The sequence below is a fragment of the Callorhinus ursinus genome, unplaced genomic scaffold (assembly GCF_003265705.2).
Source record: "Callorhinus ursinus isolate GAN/ISIS: 27379988/994484 unplaced genomic scaffold, GSC_fseal_2.0 scaffold18, whole genome shotgun sequence".
Classification (NCBI taxonomy): Eukaryota; Metazoa; Chordata; class Mammalia; order Carnivora; family Otariidae; genus Callorhinus; species Callorhinus ursinus.
Window position 1 is genome coordinate 35,584,456 of NW_027397080.1, and position 12,049 is coordinate 35,596,504.

Below are 12,049 nucleotides of genomic sequence, written 5' to 3' on the forward strand. Positions count from 1 at the left end.
GCCGGGCGGGAACACGCGGTTAGGAGGAGAGGCGGGCCGTGCGGTTTCTGCGGCCGTTGAGAACCCGCGGGGCCGTTGCCGGGCGACGCGGGCCGACCCGGAAGCCAACGAGAGGTCGCGCCCCGTTTCCGGCGCGCGCCCCGCCCCCCCGGCGGCTCTGCGCCCGCTTCGCCGCGGCTCCCGGCTCGCGATCGGGACCCGTGCTTTGAGGTCCGAGAGGCGCAGAGTCCGCTCTCGCCCGGCCTGCCGGCGCCTGCTCCCGCCGCTCGGCGTCACTCGGCCGGGCCCAGGCTGCTCCCCGGCCCGACGGCGTCCCTGCCGGCCCCGGGAGCTCGGTGCTCTTCCCGGGGCCAGGGCAGAGGGAGAGGGACAGCGGGGAAGGCCGGCCCCGGGGATGCTTTGTTCTCCAGTGGGGAGCCACGTGGGTTCTTGAGAAGGAGCCGTAGGAAACCCGCGAGTTTATCCGAAGGGTGGTTGGGGAGAGCGGTAAGGCATTTGGACAAGTTCTGAGCGTGGGCTTCAGCCACACTCTGCAAAAGAAAGTGAGCCTGGGGGCAGAAGGGGGTCCAGCAGTCCCCAAGGAGGGAAGGACTAGGTTGGACGGTGCCCGCTGACCTCTGGCTCCGCCCTGCAGCGTCCTCGGAGGCTGGGAGTGGGGGGCGCCCACCACAGCCCTCAAAACACCACGAGGCCAGTCCCGGGGGGTGGGGGGCGGTCAGGCACCACGAACCCCAACACCTGGAAATCTTTCTAGCAGATACTGGAGCAGGTGGTCCATCAGCAGCACAGTCTCTTCCCCTTGACTCTAGCTCTGCAGGCTCTGCTGGACCCTATAGTGAGAAACCCACCAGTGCTCAGCAGGCCCTGCCCTCCTGACCTCAGGCAGAGGAGGGGGCTCAAGGACCAAGCTGGGCAGAGGCGGTGCTTGCTACTGCCCTCTGGGCCAGGGCAGCCTTGGGAGGGTGGGCAGCTGCCCATCCGTGGGCCTGTTGGGAAGGCGACTGCAGAGAGGGGCTGAGACAGGGAGGAATGCGGGAGGAGGTCACCAGATGATAGAAGCAATAGGGCTAGGAGGGAGGGGAGGGAATCCAGGAGGACCCCATCTGAGCTGGGCTTCCAGGGTGGTGGGGTTGCGGGGCGTGCCCTCTACCCTGCACTTCCACTCCCTCCAGAGGAAGTGGGCAGCCGCTCTGGGCAGGGGAGGAGCCTGTGGCTCTCTGGGCTGACCCACACTGCCTCCCTCCCTCCCTTCTGTGCAGGCTGCAGCCGAGGAAGCCAACACCCTCCTGAACTCAGGGCAGCCCGGGCAAGCGCTGGGCTACTGCTCACTGGCGGTCCTCGCTGGGAGCAGCAATGCCCGTCACCTGCGCCTGAGAGCCACCTGTCTGGCCGAGCTGCAGGAGTTTGACCGGGCACTGGAGGACCTGGACCATGTCCTCCGGGTGGATGGGGGAGACCGCGACCTCCGGACGCGGGTGGAGGACCTGTGCTCCCAGGGCCGCCTGCTGCTGAGCCTGGGCGATGGGGCCAGGGCCACAGGGGCCTTTGCCCAGGCCCTCAAGCTGGCACCCACCCTAGCCCAGAGCAGCCTGTGGGAGCGGCCGGGCCGGGGCCCCACTACTCAGGCGTTCTTGTGCCATGGCCAGACCTGCCTGGGGGAGCAGCGCTATGCAGAGGCCTGGATGGCAGTGGAGAGTGGCCTGCTGGCAGACCCTGAGCACAGCGGCCTGAAGAGGCTGAGGGCAAAACTCCAGAAGGAGGCATCCTTGGGCTGCAGGCTTCACTGACTCTATGCTCTGGAGCCCCAGATAGGCGCCACCTGGCCATTCCGCCCCGGATGGGCTCCTAAGCAGCAGGATACGGTGCGCCTAACTGATGTAGATCAGACTCAGCTGAGAAGAGAGACTGCAGACTCACCACATTTTAGTTACCGAGAAGGTGTTTGTGACAGCATATAGATAGTATTACCTCATCTCAAGACAACAAAGCTATAAACTTTTTGGAGTTTCCTGCATGTGAAGCAGCTCTTGGGTCCAAGAGGAGATCACATCTGAAATCAAAGAAAAGTGAAAAACTAATCATAACAAAACCCGTAGAGAGAAGCACCTTCATGATGTAGCCCCAGCGGGACCCCGGGGAAGGTCCGGCCCCAAGCAGATTACTAAGCAATGGAAAGAAAATGAAGTACGTGTTCAGCTCAAGAAGTTAGAAAAAGACAATAAAACAAAGGAAATCAGGAGATAGGAATTAAGGATAAAAGCAGAAATTAGTAAGTTAGAAACAAAAGAAGAATAAATAAATACAAAATCTGGTTCTTCAAAAATAAAGTTGATGAGGGGCGCCTGGGTGGCTCAGTTGGTTAAGTGCTGCCTTCGGCTCAGGTCATGATCCTGGAGTCCCGGGATCGAGTCCCGCATCGGGCTCCCTGCTCGGCAGGGAGTCGGCTTTTCCCTCTGACCTTCCCCCCCTCATGTGCTTTCTCTCTCTCATTCTCTCTCTCTCTCAAATAAATAAAATCTTTAAAAAATAAATAAATAAATAAAGTTGATGAACCAACAGCTAATTCTCTGAATTGAGAAAATGGAGAAAGCACAATGGCCTTCATCTAGGTGCACTGCTGCGGTGAGCCCCATGCGTCTCCTGACAAGCAGTGTGGTTGTGCAGGCTCTCAGGACAGCCGGAGGCGCTTTGCAAAAAAGGTCTACACTCGCAGGTCTGGAAGGTACCCAGTGGGCTCAGGGCTGCACAGCTCGGTTGCAGAGACCGCGGACCAGCCTTTAGTAGGCCTCAGGGTGGGATCTTGGGGGTTTTGTGGGGTCACTCGTTATTGGCTAGTTTGAAGCAGAAAAGTGGGAATGGGGTGTCGGGAGACTGCAGGCAGGGTCACAGAAGCAGTTACCAAGGTAGCTGAGAGCTTTCTGAGCGGGGGACCTCACAGGTGTGGGAGGCCCACTTCCTTCTCTGGTCATTTTGCCTAACAGCTGTGTCCTACGGCTGGCGACACACGTGTTCCAGATGGATGTCTTTGGAAATGGACACCCTGGCGATCAAAAGCTTGATGTCAGGCACACCACAGAGACAGTTTTAAAGTGACAAGGACAAAGTAACAGATACAGAGAAAATTAAAAGCATCATAAGAAATTATGTTCCTCTGGGCAAATAAATTTGGAGGCCTGGATGAAATGAATTAGCTCCTAGGCAAATATTTAAACTGACCAGAATAGGCCTAAAACTTCTGCAAGACAGCTGCCAAGGAGGAAAAGAGAAGGTTGTTGGAGCCTCCCCTAAAGCAGGCTCAGTTCCAGATGGAAAAATCTGTCAACCTTTAAGGGACAGTCAATTCCAAATGTCTCTCAACACTTCCAGGCCAAGAAAAAGAAGCTTCCAAGTTCTTTGTGGAAGAAAGCATAATCTCAACTAAAAGAAAGTTACAAACCAATTTATGAATTACCAGTCCAGAAACCCTAATACCAACAACCCCAAATCCAGCGGCATGTTAAAAGAATAATACACCCAGAGCAATACATACTAGGAGAAGGGATTAAAATCCACCCTCCAGAGTATCCCAGGCAGCAATGGGGCCTGGGACTCACTGCATCCAGGGACCTCACTGGGGCTGGGCGTCTGTAGCTCCTTGGCCTGTGGAACCCCTTCCCTGGTTTCTCTTGGCTGCCAGGTACCTGGGCACGGCCTTGCTTGGTGCCACACCAGAACCTGCAAGCTCGGCACCCCCGCTCGCTGGCCGCTTACTTGCTCACAGCCTGTCTTTCACTGACAGGGCTGCAGACAGAACTCATGAACAGGGCAGCTTGGGTGGGAGAAGCGGGACTGAGCTCCGGCCATCAGCCAGCACCTGCATCCAGGCAGCCTTGGTGGTGGGGCGATGCTGTCTGGCCTGTGCCGGAGGAGTCCAGGGCCGTCCTGCTCTGGGAAGGGGCTTCTAGCTGGCCGGGCTGGTCCCTGGCCCGCCCCAAGCTCCCCAGGAAGGGCAGTCCTGGCCTCTAACTCTCCTGACCTTGACCCCCTCCCCTTCCAGGCCAGCAGCCCAGGCAGCCTCCGGGCCAGGCTACCAGCTCCTCGCTCTGTGCTGGGTTCCCAACCTTCGGATGGGGTGGGTGCTGGGAGACAGACAGCGGGCTGAGGAGAGCCTGGGCTCTGGGGCCGTGTCTGGTATCAGTCCCCCGCAGAGCTGCCCTCCTCCCAGGGTGGGGCCAAGCTGAGAGGCTGCCCCAACAGGGTCTGGGCACCGATGGCCCTGCCCAGACACTCTTCCCAAGTCCCGGGGGCCTGGGGCGAATGGCTTGTTCCATGGGGTTCTGAAAGAGAAGCAGAACCGTGCCTGAAGAAGGGAAACCTGGCTTCTGGCAGGACCTGCTCGGCCCAGGGCCCGGCCCCCATCAGCAGGGTACCTGATTCACTCTCGGAAGCACTGGGGGGGCTCTGTCACATCCAGAAGGCTCTCTCCGCACCCCACCCCCACCTCCCCTGCAACTTCCACCTGGCAGGGCCCTCAGAACCCACCAATCTCACTGGAGACTGAAGTGACAGAATCCCGCGGCAGGGGCTTTGCAACCCCCACGGCCTCAGGCAGTGTGGGGAAAGGGTCTGGCCTTCCTTCCCAGCAGCCCCTGCAGCCCCTTTGGACTGTGGAATTGAGGAGGGAGGAGGGGGCAGGACACAGGACCGCAAGGAGCCCCGGGCTCCCCGAGCTGCTCTCTGCCCCCTCCCCCCCACACCAAACCCAGATGGAACACCCCACCCATGAGCGGGAGATGGTCCCCGCCTCCAGGGAACCCATGCCTGCATCACAAAGGAGGCCCGGAAGCCTCACTCTGGGCCCCACCCGAAGCCCTTGCTCTCCTCCCCCGGGAGCCCTCCCACCTGGCCCCAGCTCACGGAAGCTCTAGGCCATCCCACCCCAGCCTTCTGAGACCTGCCCACAGGGGGGCGGCACTCCTGAGTGACCTGAAGGTGAGCGAGTGTGGGGCCAGCCTGCGGGCCAGCTTTCCTGGGCAGCACCAAGGGACTCCCTACAAGCGCCCAGCCTGTCTCCTGGGCGCCGGGCAGAGTGTTTTGGGTGCAACCTGTACCCAGGGCAGGCACCCCCATACACGCAGAGTTCTCCTCCCCGAAGAACCCCCCTTTCCCTGGCTGGCCACCATAGCCCAGGGAGGCCACAGCAGCCCCCTTTTCTGATTCTCTAGCGCTGGGCTTGGCCCTCAGCCCTCAACAGGAGAGTTAGTGTGAATGCACCTTTCTGCCCTATCGGGTCCCTGGAAGCCAGCAGGACAGAATGAGTGAGTGAGTTCATTAGTTCTGATGGAAGAAAGAACACACTGGTGGGACAGGAGCCGCAGATGGCTAGGCCAAGGCTCAGACCTGTCCAGCTGAATCATTCATTCATTCAGCGTTCAGCAGATGTTGGTAGATGCCTAGTGGGCACCAGTCTGGGTGCTGGGGGCCCAGGCAGACAGAGCCGCCTGCCCCCATGGCATGGACTTTCCCCCCGGAGAGGTGGACAATGGAGACAGAAGGGGCACAGAGGCTGAAACGCACATCCGGTGGTGAAACAGCAATCAGGTCTGGGGTCAGGCTGGCTCTGGTGAATACAGACCCAGGGAAGGCTTCACTGGGAAGGTGACCTTCAGCAAGGACTTTTAGAGAGTGAGCGGGGAGCAGGCAGGAATCTGGGGGAAGGGCAAAGCCCCCGAGGAGGGGTCTGTCTGGAGGTGGGGTGGAGAGGACGGTAGGGGTGCAGAGAGAGGTGACAGGGGGCCACGGGGGATCCTGAGATCAGAGCAGGCCTGGCTTCTCTCAAGTCAGGTCATGGGGAAGGTGAGGCCCAGATCCCTGGGTGTTGGCAGGTAAGAACCTCTCACCCTCCCCCCACAGGGCAGGACTGGGGTTGCACTCCTCAGGCTTCTCCCAAACTGTTGGCCCACCTGGTGCAGGGTAGGCGCCAGGGCTCCAATAGCAGGTGTGTGGTGTGTGTGAGGACCAGGAGTCTGACACAGGGAAGAGGGGCCTGCTGCGCTCCAGCTACATAAGCAGCCTTCTGGGGCAGGGGTCCGCGTGCCAGCAGCAGAGGCACGCGCACACAGGTGTGCATGCTCACACATGCACACTTAGGAGCACACGCGCACGCATGCACCCACTTGCATAAGGGAGCACACAGAGACCCCAGAGCCCGTCCTGCAAGCAGCACTCCCTCTTCTGCACACAGTGGCAGCCCCGAGTGTCCTCCACGGCTACCCGTGGGGAGGATGAGGAAGGGAGGCACAGGAGCGGCCCATCAGGTCACCGCAAGAGCCGGCCCTGCCGGTTCCTTCCTAGCCTTCTGCTCACTGCCTGCATGGATGCAGGTCCTTCTGCTCTCCCCCCTGCCCACTCCTGGGCTCTAGGCAGGAAAGGTGGGCAGGGGGCCCAGTGGCCCACACCACCTCCCAGAGGGTTTTCCTGACCCGGCGCCCGGCCCGGGCCCGTAGCTCCCAGACCCGTCCCCACCCCCTGGCGCTAGGGCCTCCGGCAGGCTCCGCTGCAGGAGCCCTTGGCAAGCATGGGAGCTGCGCTGGCTGGGTCCCTAGTGCCCACCTCCAGCTGTGAGCAGAGGGGTCCCTGGGCCTCCCCTCCAGAAAGCGGGCTCAGAGAAGCCGGCCTTGGGAAGAGGCTGCCACCATGGCCGGCACGCTGGGCACCCGCCCCCCCTCACCAGTGCCTCGGGCACTCAGAGACTCTGGCCCAGGGACAGTGCCGCCATCCGGAGACACAGGCTGAGGGCCGGGTGTGGACTTGGCAATGGGAGAGGAGCCACAAATGTCCTCAAAGGACCAGCACCTGCCCCCAGCCAGCGTCAGGCCTCCGGGCCTCGGGCAGGGCCTCAGGGGCTCCACACGCGTCTCCCTTGCCCTGGTGACCCCACCCTGGCCACACACAGCCCCTGCCCTTGGCCTTGGGGTTTCTCAGCTGTGCACTTTCCCCGCTAGAGACTTGGTGATGGGGAAGCCCGAAAGCCCAGTAGGGATGGTGGAGATTGCCGGCTGGTCGGGGCAGAAGCACCGAGGCTTCCTGGAGGGGGGGCTGCTGCTGCTACTGGTGCTGGTGACTGGCGCCCTGGTGGCCCTGGGCCTCCTCCACGCCGCCCACAGCAGAGGTGAGTGAAGACGTCCCCGCCCCGCCCCCCCCCCCGGGCCTGCGTGCCCGCCCACCCTGACGAGCCCGCCCTGTCAAATGGGGCAGGCGGGTCGGCCCTGGGCGCTGAGCGGCAGGGCGCCCGCAGCCCCTTCCAGGAGGCTCTGTCCAGGGCTGGCTAGTGCCCGCGGGCTCCTGCGGGACTCCTGAGATGCAGGTGCCCCCTCCCCTCCCGCGGGCAGCCACACCTCGCACCGCAGTTCGCGGCCGGCCGGGGACACCCCGCCCCCGCCCATTCCCGCTGCTCACCTGTGTCTCTGCGGCGCCTGCCGAGCGGGAGGGCCCTGCTGGGATGCTCCTCCCCCGCCCCCTGAAGGTCGCGGCCTCGCAGACAGGCTCCGCTTGTTGCAAGACGGTGGGAGGGGTCAGCCTGGGTCCCAGAGCGATGGGGAAGCGGCCAGGGCTGCTCTGCAGGGACACTGCCTCCCCCTCCCCCCTCCCCCCGCCGCGTGGACGTGGAGGGGCTGTCCCGGTCTTGGGTCGGGGGCATGGCCGGGGCTCAGGTGCATGCCAGCTGCGCCCCCTGCTGCCCACAGGCACCACCTCAGGCATGGACGCCGGTGTTCACGGTGTTCACGGGGCGCAGCTGCGGTGCGCTCCACCCCAGGGCCCAGGCGGGCACAGGATTCAGGAGAGGTGCCCTCCTGGTACTCTCAGCGGTGGGGCACCACAGCCTCTGTCCCTAGAACGTTCCCTCACTGGCTTGGCCAGGGCCATCTGCCCTGCGGTGGACCATCCATCCATTGCTGGGCGTCCCAGCCCAGGGCTGCTCCCAGCCTGTGCAGGTGCCCGGCAGGTCCCGGCCAGCTGCTTTGGTCCCTGGGTGTCCTGCAGGGTAGAGGGGCTCTGCTCCATGGGCAGGGGTCAGGGGTAGGACTGCTGGCTGCACAGAGAGCCTTGGGGAGCCCAGACCTGAAGGAGTCTTTGTTCAGGGCTCACTGGGCAGGAAACACCTTGGTTAGAGGCTTCCAGAGGACAGGGCTGGCCCCCGACCCCCACCCCAGCTGTGGGGTGCAAGGGGGCCCCTGTCTTCTCCCAGGTAATGCAGAGCAGCATGAACCCACCAGACGGGAGGGACTCTCCCTACCCAGTCTGCCTTCTCCTTGTGGTCTCCTAAATACAAATGGGGTCTCTGCTGGGGCTCCTTAGTTAGAACCCCCATGCCCCCACCCCCAGAAGTGACCGCCCCAAAGCTGATCTCAGCCTCAGGCTCTGTTGAGTCCGTGGAAGGATTTATATGCAGTGTTACTATTTATTTCTAAGCGCTTTCTCCTTTCCACTATGATTTTTTTCATTGATTCATGACTTATTTCGAAATCTTTTTTATTTTAAAATCCAGATGCATGGAGATCTTCCTAGTTACCTTTTTTTTTTTTAATTGGTTTCTGCATTAACTGATTGTTGTCAGAAGCCATGGTATATGGGATACTGATTCCTCGGTATTTACTGAATCGCTTCAGGACTAACACGTGGTCAGTGCTGCCAGTAACCCACGAGAGTTCGTGGAGGATGCCCAACCGTTAACTCTTAGATGAAGTCGGAGATACAGATACATCCCTTAGATCAGTCGAGTCTTCTATCTGTTTGGGGTTTTCCTGTGTTAGGTCTTGTGCTAGAGAACTCCCGGTTTTCCCCATAATGGTGCCAAGTAGCAATTTGCCGACTTTGAGACCATGTTGTTATATGAATACAAATCTAGAATTAGCATGTCTTCCATGACCTATCATTGCATAGTGACCCTTTCTACCTTAATGCAGTTTGCCTAAAATTGTTTTGTCTGATACCAATCTAACTACTCGTGACCATTTGCTTAGCCTGTTTTCTCCCACTTTTCTTTCAAACATTCTGTATCTTTAGCTTTTGCTGTGTCTCTTGCAACAGTGTGTAGCTGGATTGGGGTCCTTGTCTCTTACCTGAGGCACTGAGTCTCTTTGCATTCACTATGATTACTGGAACGTCTGGTTTTTCTATTGTGTTCTTTTGTGCTTCTTGCACCTCTTTTTTCTCTTGTTCTACCTCTATTATTTTGTTCTCCATTCTCCCTCAGCTAGCTTGCAAGTTTTCGAACACTGTCCTTTAAGGGGTTATCTTAGATTTTTTTTGTTTTAATAGTTATTATTTTAAAAAGTTATAGACAAACCCTTTTCAGAACATCAAACGTTTTTATAGAAATCACAGTGGGAGGCACAGCCCACCCTGGAATCCTGCTCCCACAAGCAGCGGCAACCACTCTCCAGCACAGAGGCCAGCAAACTGTGACCCATGTTTTGTAAATAAAGTTTTATTGGAACACAGCTGTGCCCATTTATTCATGTATTGTCTATGGATATTTTCATGCTACAAGTTAAGTTGAATAGGTGAACAGGGTCTGTGTGTGGTCCATAACGCCTAAAATATTGATTACTTGGCCCTTTACAGGAAAATATTTCCAACCCCGGAACTGAAGTGTCCTCCTGTGTCTAAGCCTTGACTTTGAACCTTTTTTACTGTCACTGTGGGATGGTGAGGAGGCGTTAAAAGGTTGTGGTGAACACCCAGGCATGGCTAGGCATGCTGGCTCCCCCAAACCTACCTGCGTGACCTTGGCAGGTTTTCTTCACGCCTCTGTGCCTCAGTTTCCCTATCTGTAAAATGGAACATAGCACAGCATATGCATTAGAGGCTTACTTGAGGGCCCATGATTTAATACATCAATAACACTTAGAAAAATGTCTTTGTCTGTCATGCTGTTCATGATCAGATGTGATAGCAAAATAGTGGATTTTGTCATTTACCCACCACCAGGGTGGGTATTGACGTGCTGAAGGGAAGGCAGATTTAGCTCCCTACACCAGCCAGGCCCTGCCCTCCCAATATAGATGCGTCTTCGCTTTGGGGTAAAGCCACGGGCACTGTTTACAATATTTCTCCTGAGTATTATTCACAGCTGAGCTCTCTGCCAGTATCTGGTTTCCTCACTGTTAATAGCTGCCTTGTTCAAAAGGTTTCCTTCTTTTTCTTTCAGATGATCTTATTACAAGCCTGTCTTTATCCATCTCAAATATCAACCTCTTGCTCCCTAAGACAGATTTTTAGTTAATTGTGGGATGCGGCTTGAGTGCAAAGTACTAATAGCTCACCAACAGTGCTTATTGTTAATTCCTGTCGATGTGAGCCTATTCAAAATGACATTTCTAGATCTTAAAGTTCTTTTCCTAACCTCTCCGATCTTTTCTCCAAATAATTCTTAAGAAGTGAGCAGCTTCTAATGTCACACAAGTAGTTACACTTGCTGTCTCCTACAAAAGGTTACAGGCCTGAATGAAAAAGTCCTTCCGACATAAAAATTATATCTCAGTTCTTCTTACCCACCTGTGTGGTGACTATCTCACTCCTGGGTCCTGTCAGAGGGGAGACGGTATCATCTCTGCTTGGAGGGGCTCATCACTCCCTGAAACTCTGTTTTCCTAGTTGCCCTTTGACCTCAGGTCCTAGATGGGCTCCAGAGAAGTTGCGACGTCTGTAGATTATCTGGATTTTCCTTGCTGTTAGGATGGGAATGGTGTTCTGTCATGACTTTTGACATTCTAAGCAGAAAGCAGAACTGTTCTACCTTAGATCTGTGTATGCATATTTAACTTAATAAAGTGTTCAGTGAATCAACACCTCCATATTTCTTCCAAAAATACAAGCATTTAGAGCAGGTCAACTCTTCTCCTCCTCCACCCTGTCCATGTTATTGTGGGCAGCACTTGGTTTCTATCTTGTTTTTGTCTGCTGCACATAAGCAGCATTATTTAATACAGTCTATGTTAATTTCGGATTTCCCACACATCCTAATTGGTTTCTTTGCTCATCATTCTTCCTCCATCTCAGGCAGTCCTTATGAAATACTGTTTCTTCTTTCCAAAGTATATACTTTTGGAGCCTCCTATTCAAGGTGGGATTTGTGGACCAGTGGTGTCAGCCTCACCCGGGAGCTTGTTAGAAATTCTGAGACTCAGGGCCTGCCTGGGGCCTACTGGATTAGAATCTGCATTGAATTCCCACGTTGTTCATCTGCGCTGAAGTTGAGGAGCACTGATTCAGGACAGTGTTTGCTGAACTTGCGGATAATCAGAATAACGGGGGGCAGTTGTTAAAACTCCAGACCTTGGGCCCTGTCTCAGTCTGCTCAGGCCACCATCACAGAATACCATAGGCTGGAAGTTCAAGATCAAGGTACCAGCCGCAGCAACTTCTTCCTAGAAACATCGCCAAAGGCACGGGAAGCCCGGGCAAAAATGAACTATTGGGATTTCATCAAGATAAAAAGCTTTTGCACAGCAAAAGAAACAGTCCACAAAACCAAAAGACAACCGACAGAATGGGAGAAAATATTTGCAAATGACATATCAGATAAAGGGCTAGTATCCAAAATCTATAAAGAACTTATCAAACTCAACACCCAAAGAACAAATAATCCAATCAAGAAATGGGCAGAAGACATGAACAGACATTTCTCCAAAGAAGACATCCAAATGGCCAACAGGCACATGAAAAAGTGCTCAACATCACTCGGCATCAGGGAAATCCAAATCAAAACCTCAATGAGATACCACCTCACACCCGTCAGAATGGCTAAAATTAACAAGTCAGGGAACGACAGATGTTGGCGGGGATGTGGAGAAAGGGGAACCCTCCTACACTGTTGGTGGGAATGCAAGCTGGTGCAACCCCTCTGGAAAACAGTATGGAGGTTCCTCAAACAGTTGAAATTAGAGCTACCGTTCGATCCAGCAATTGCACTACTGGGTATTTACCCCAAAGATACAAATGTAGGGACCCGAAGGGGTACGTGTACCCCAATGTTTATAGCAGCAATGTCCACAATAGCCAAACT

At 56.3% G+C, this 12,049-nt stretch overlaps 2 protein-coding genes across 2 annotated transcripts in view; both read left to right on the forward strand.

Annotated features, from left to right (window-relative positions):
* TTC34 (tetratricopeptide repeat domain 34) overlaps nt 1-2,539 on the forward strand; it is a 20,775-nt gene extending 18,236 nt beyond the window's left edge. The window contains exon 9 of the mRNA XM_025856583.2: nt 1,260-2,539. Within this exon, the coding sequence (XP_025712368.2) occupies nt 1,260-1,787 (528 nt within the window). The 3' untranslated portion in view covers nt 1,788-2,539. The remainder of the gene's footprint in view (nt 1-1,259) is intronic.
* A 2,286-nt stretch (nt 2,540-4,825) lies between these two features.
* The window catches only part of MMEL1 (membrane metalloendopeptidase like 1), a 31,597-nt gene continuing 24,373 nt past the window's right edge, over nt 4,826-12,049 (forward strand). The window contains 2 exon segments of the mRNA XM_073903472.1: nt 4,826-4,971; nt 6,984-7,150. Coding sequence (XP_073759573.1) covers nt 6,994-7,150 — 157 coding nt within the window. The 5' untranslated portion in view covers nt 4,826-4,971; nt 6,984-6,993.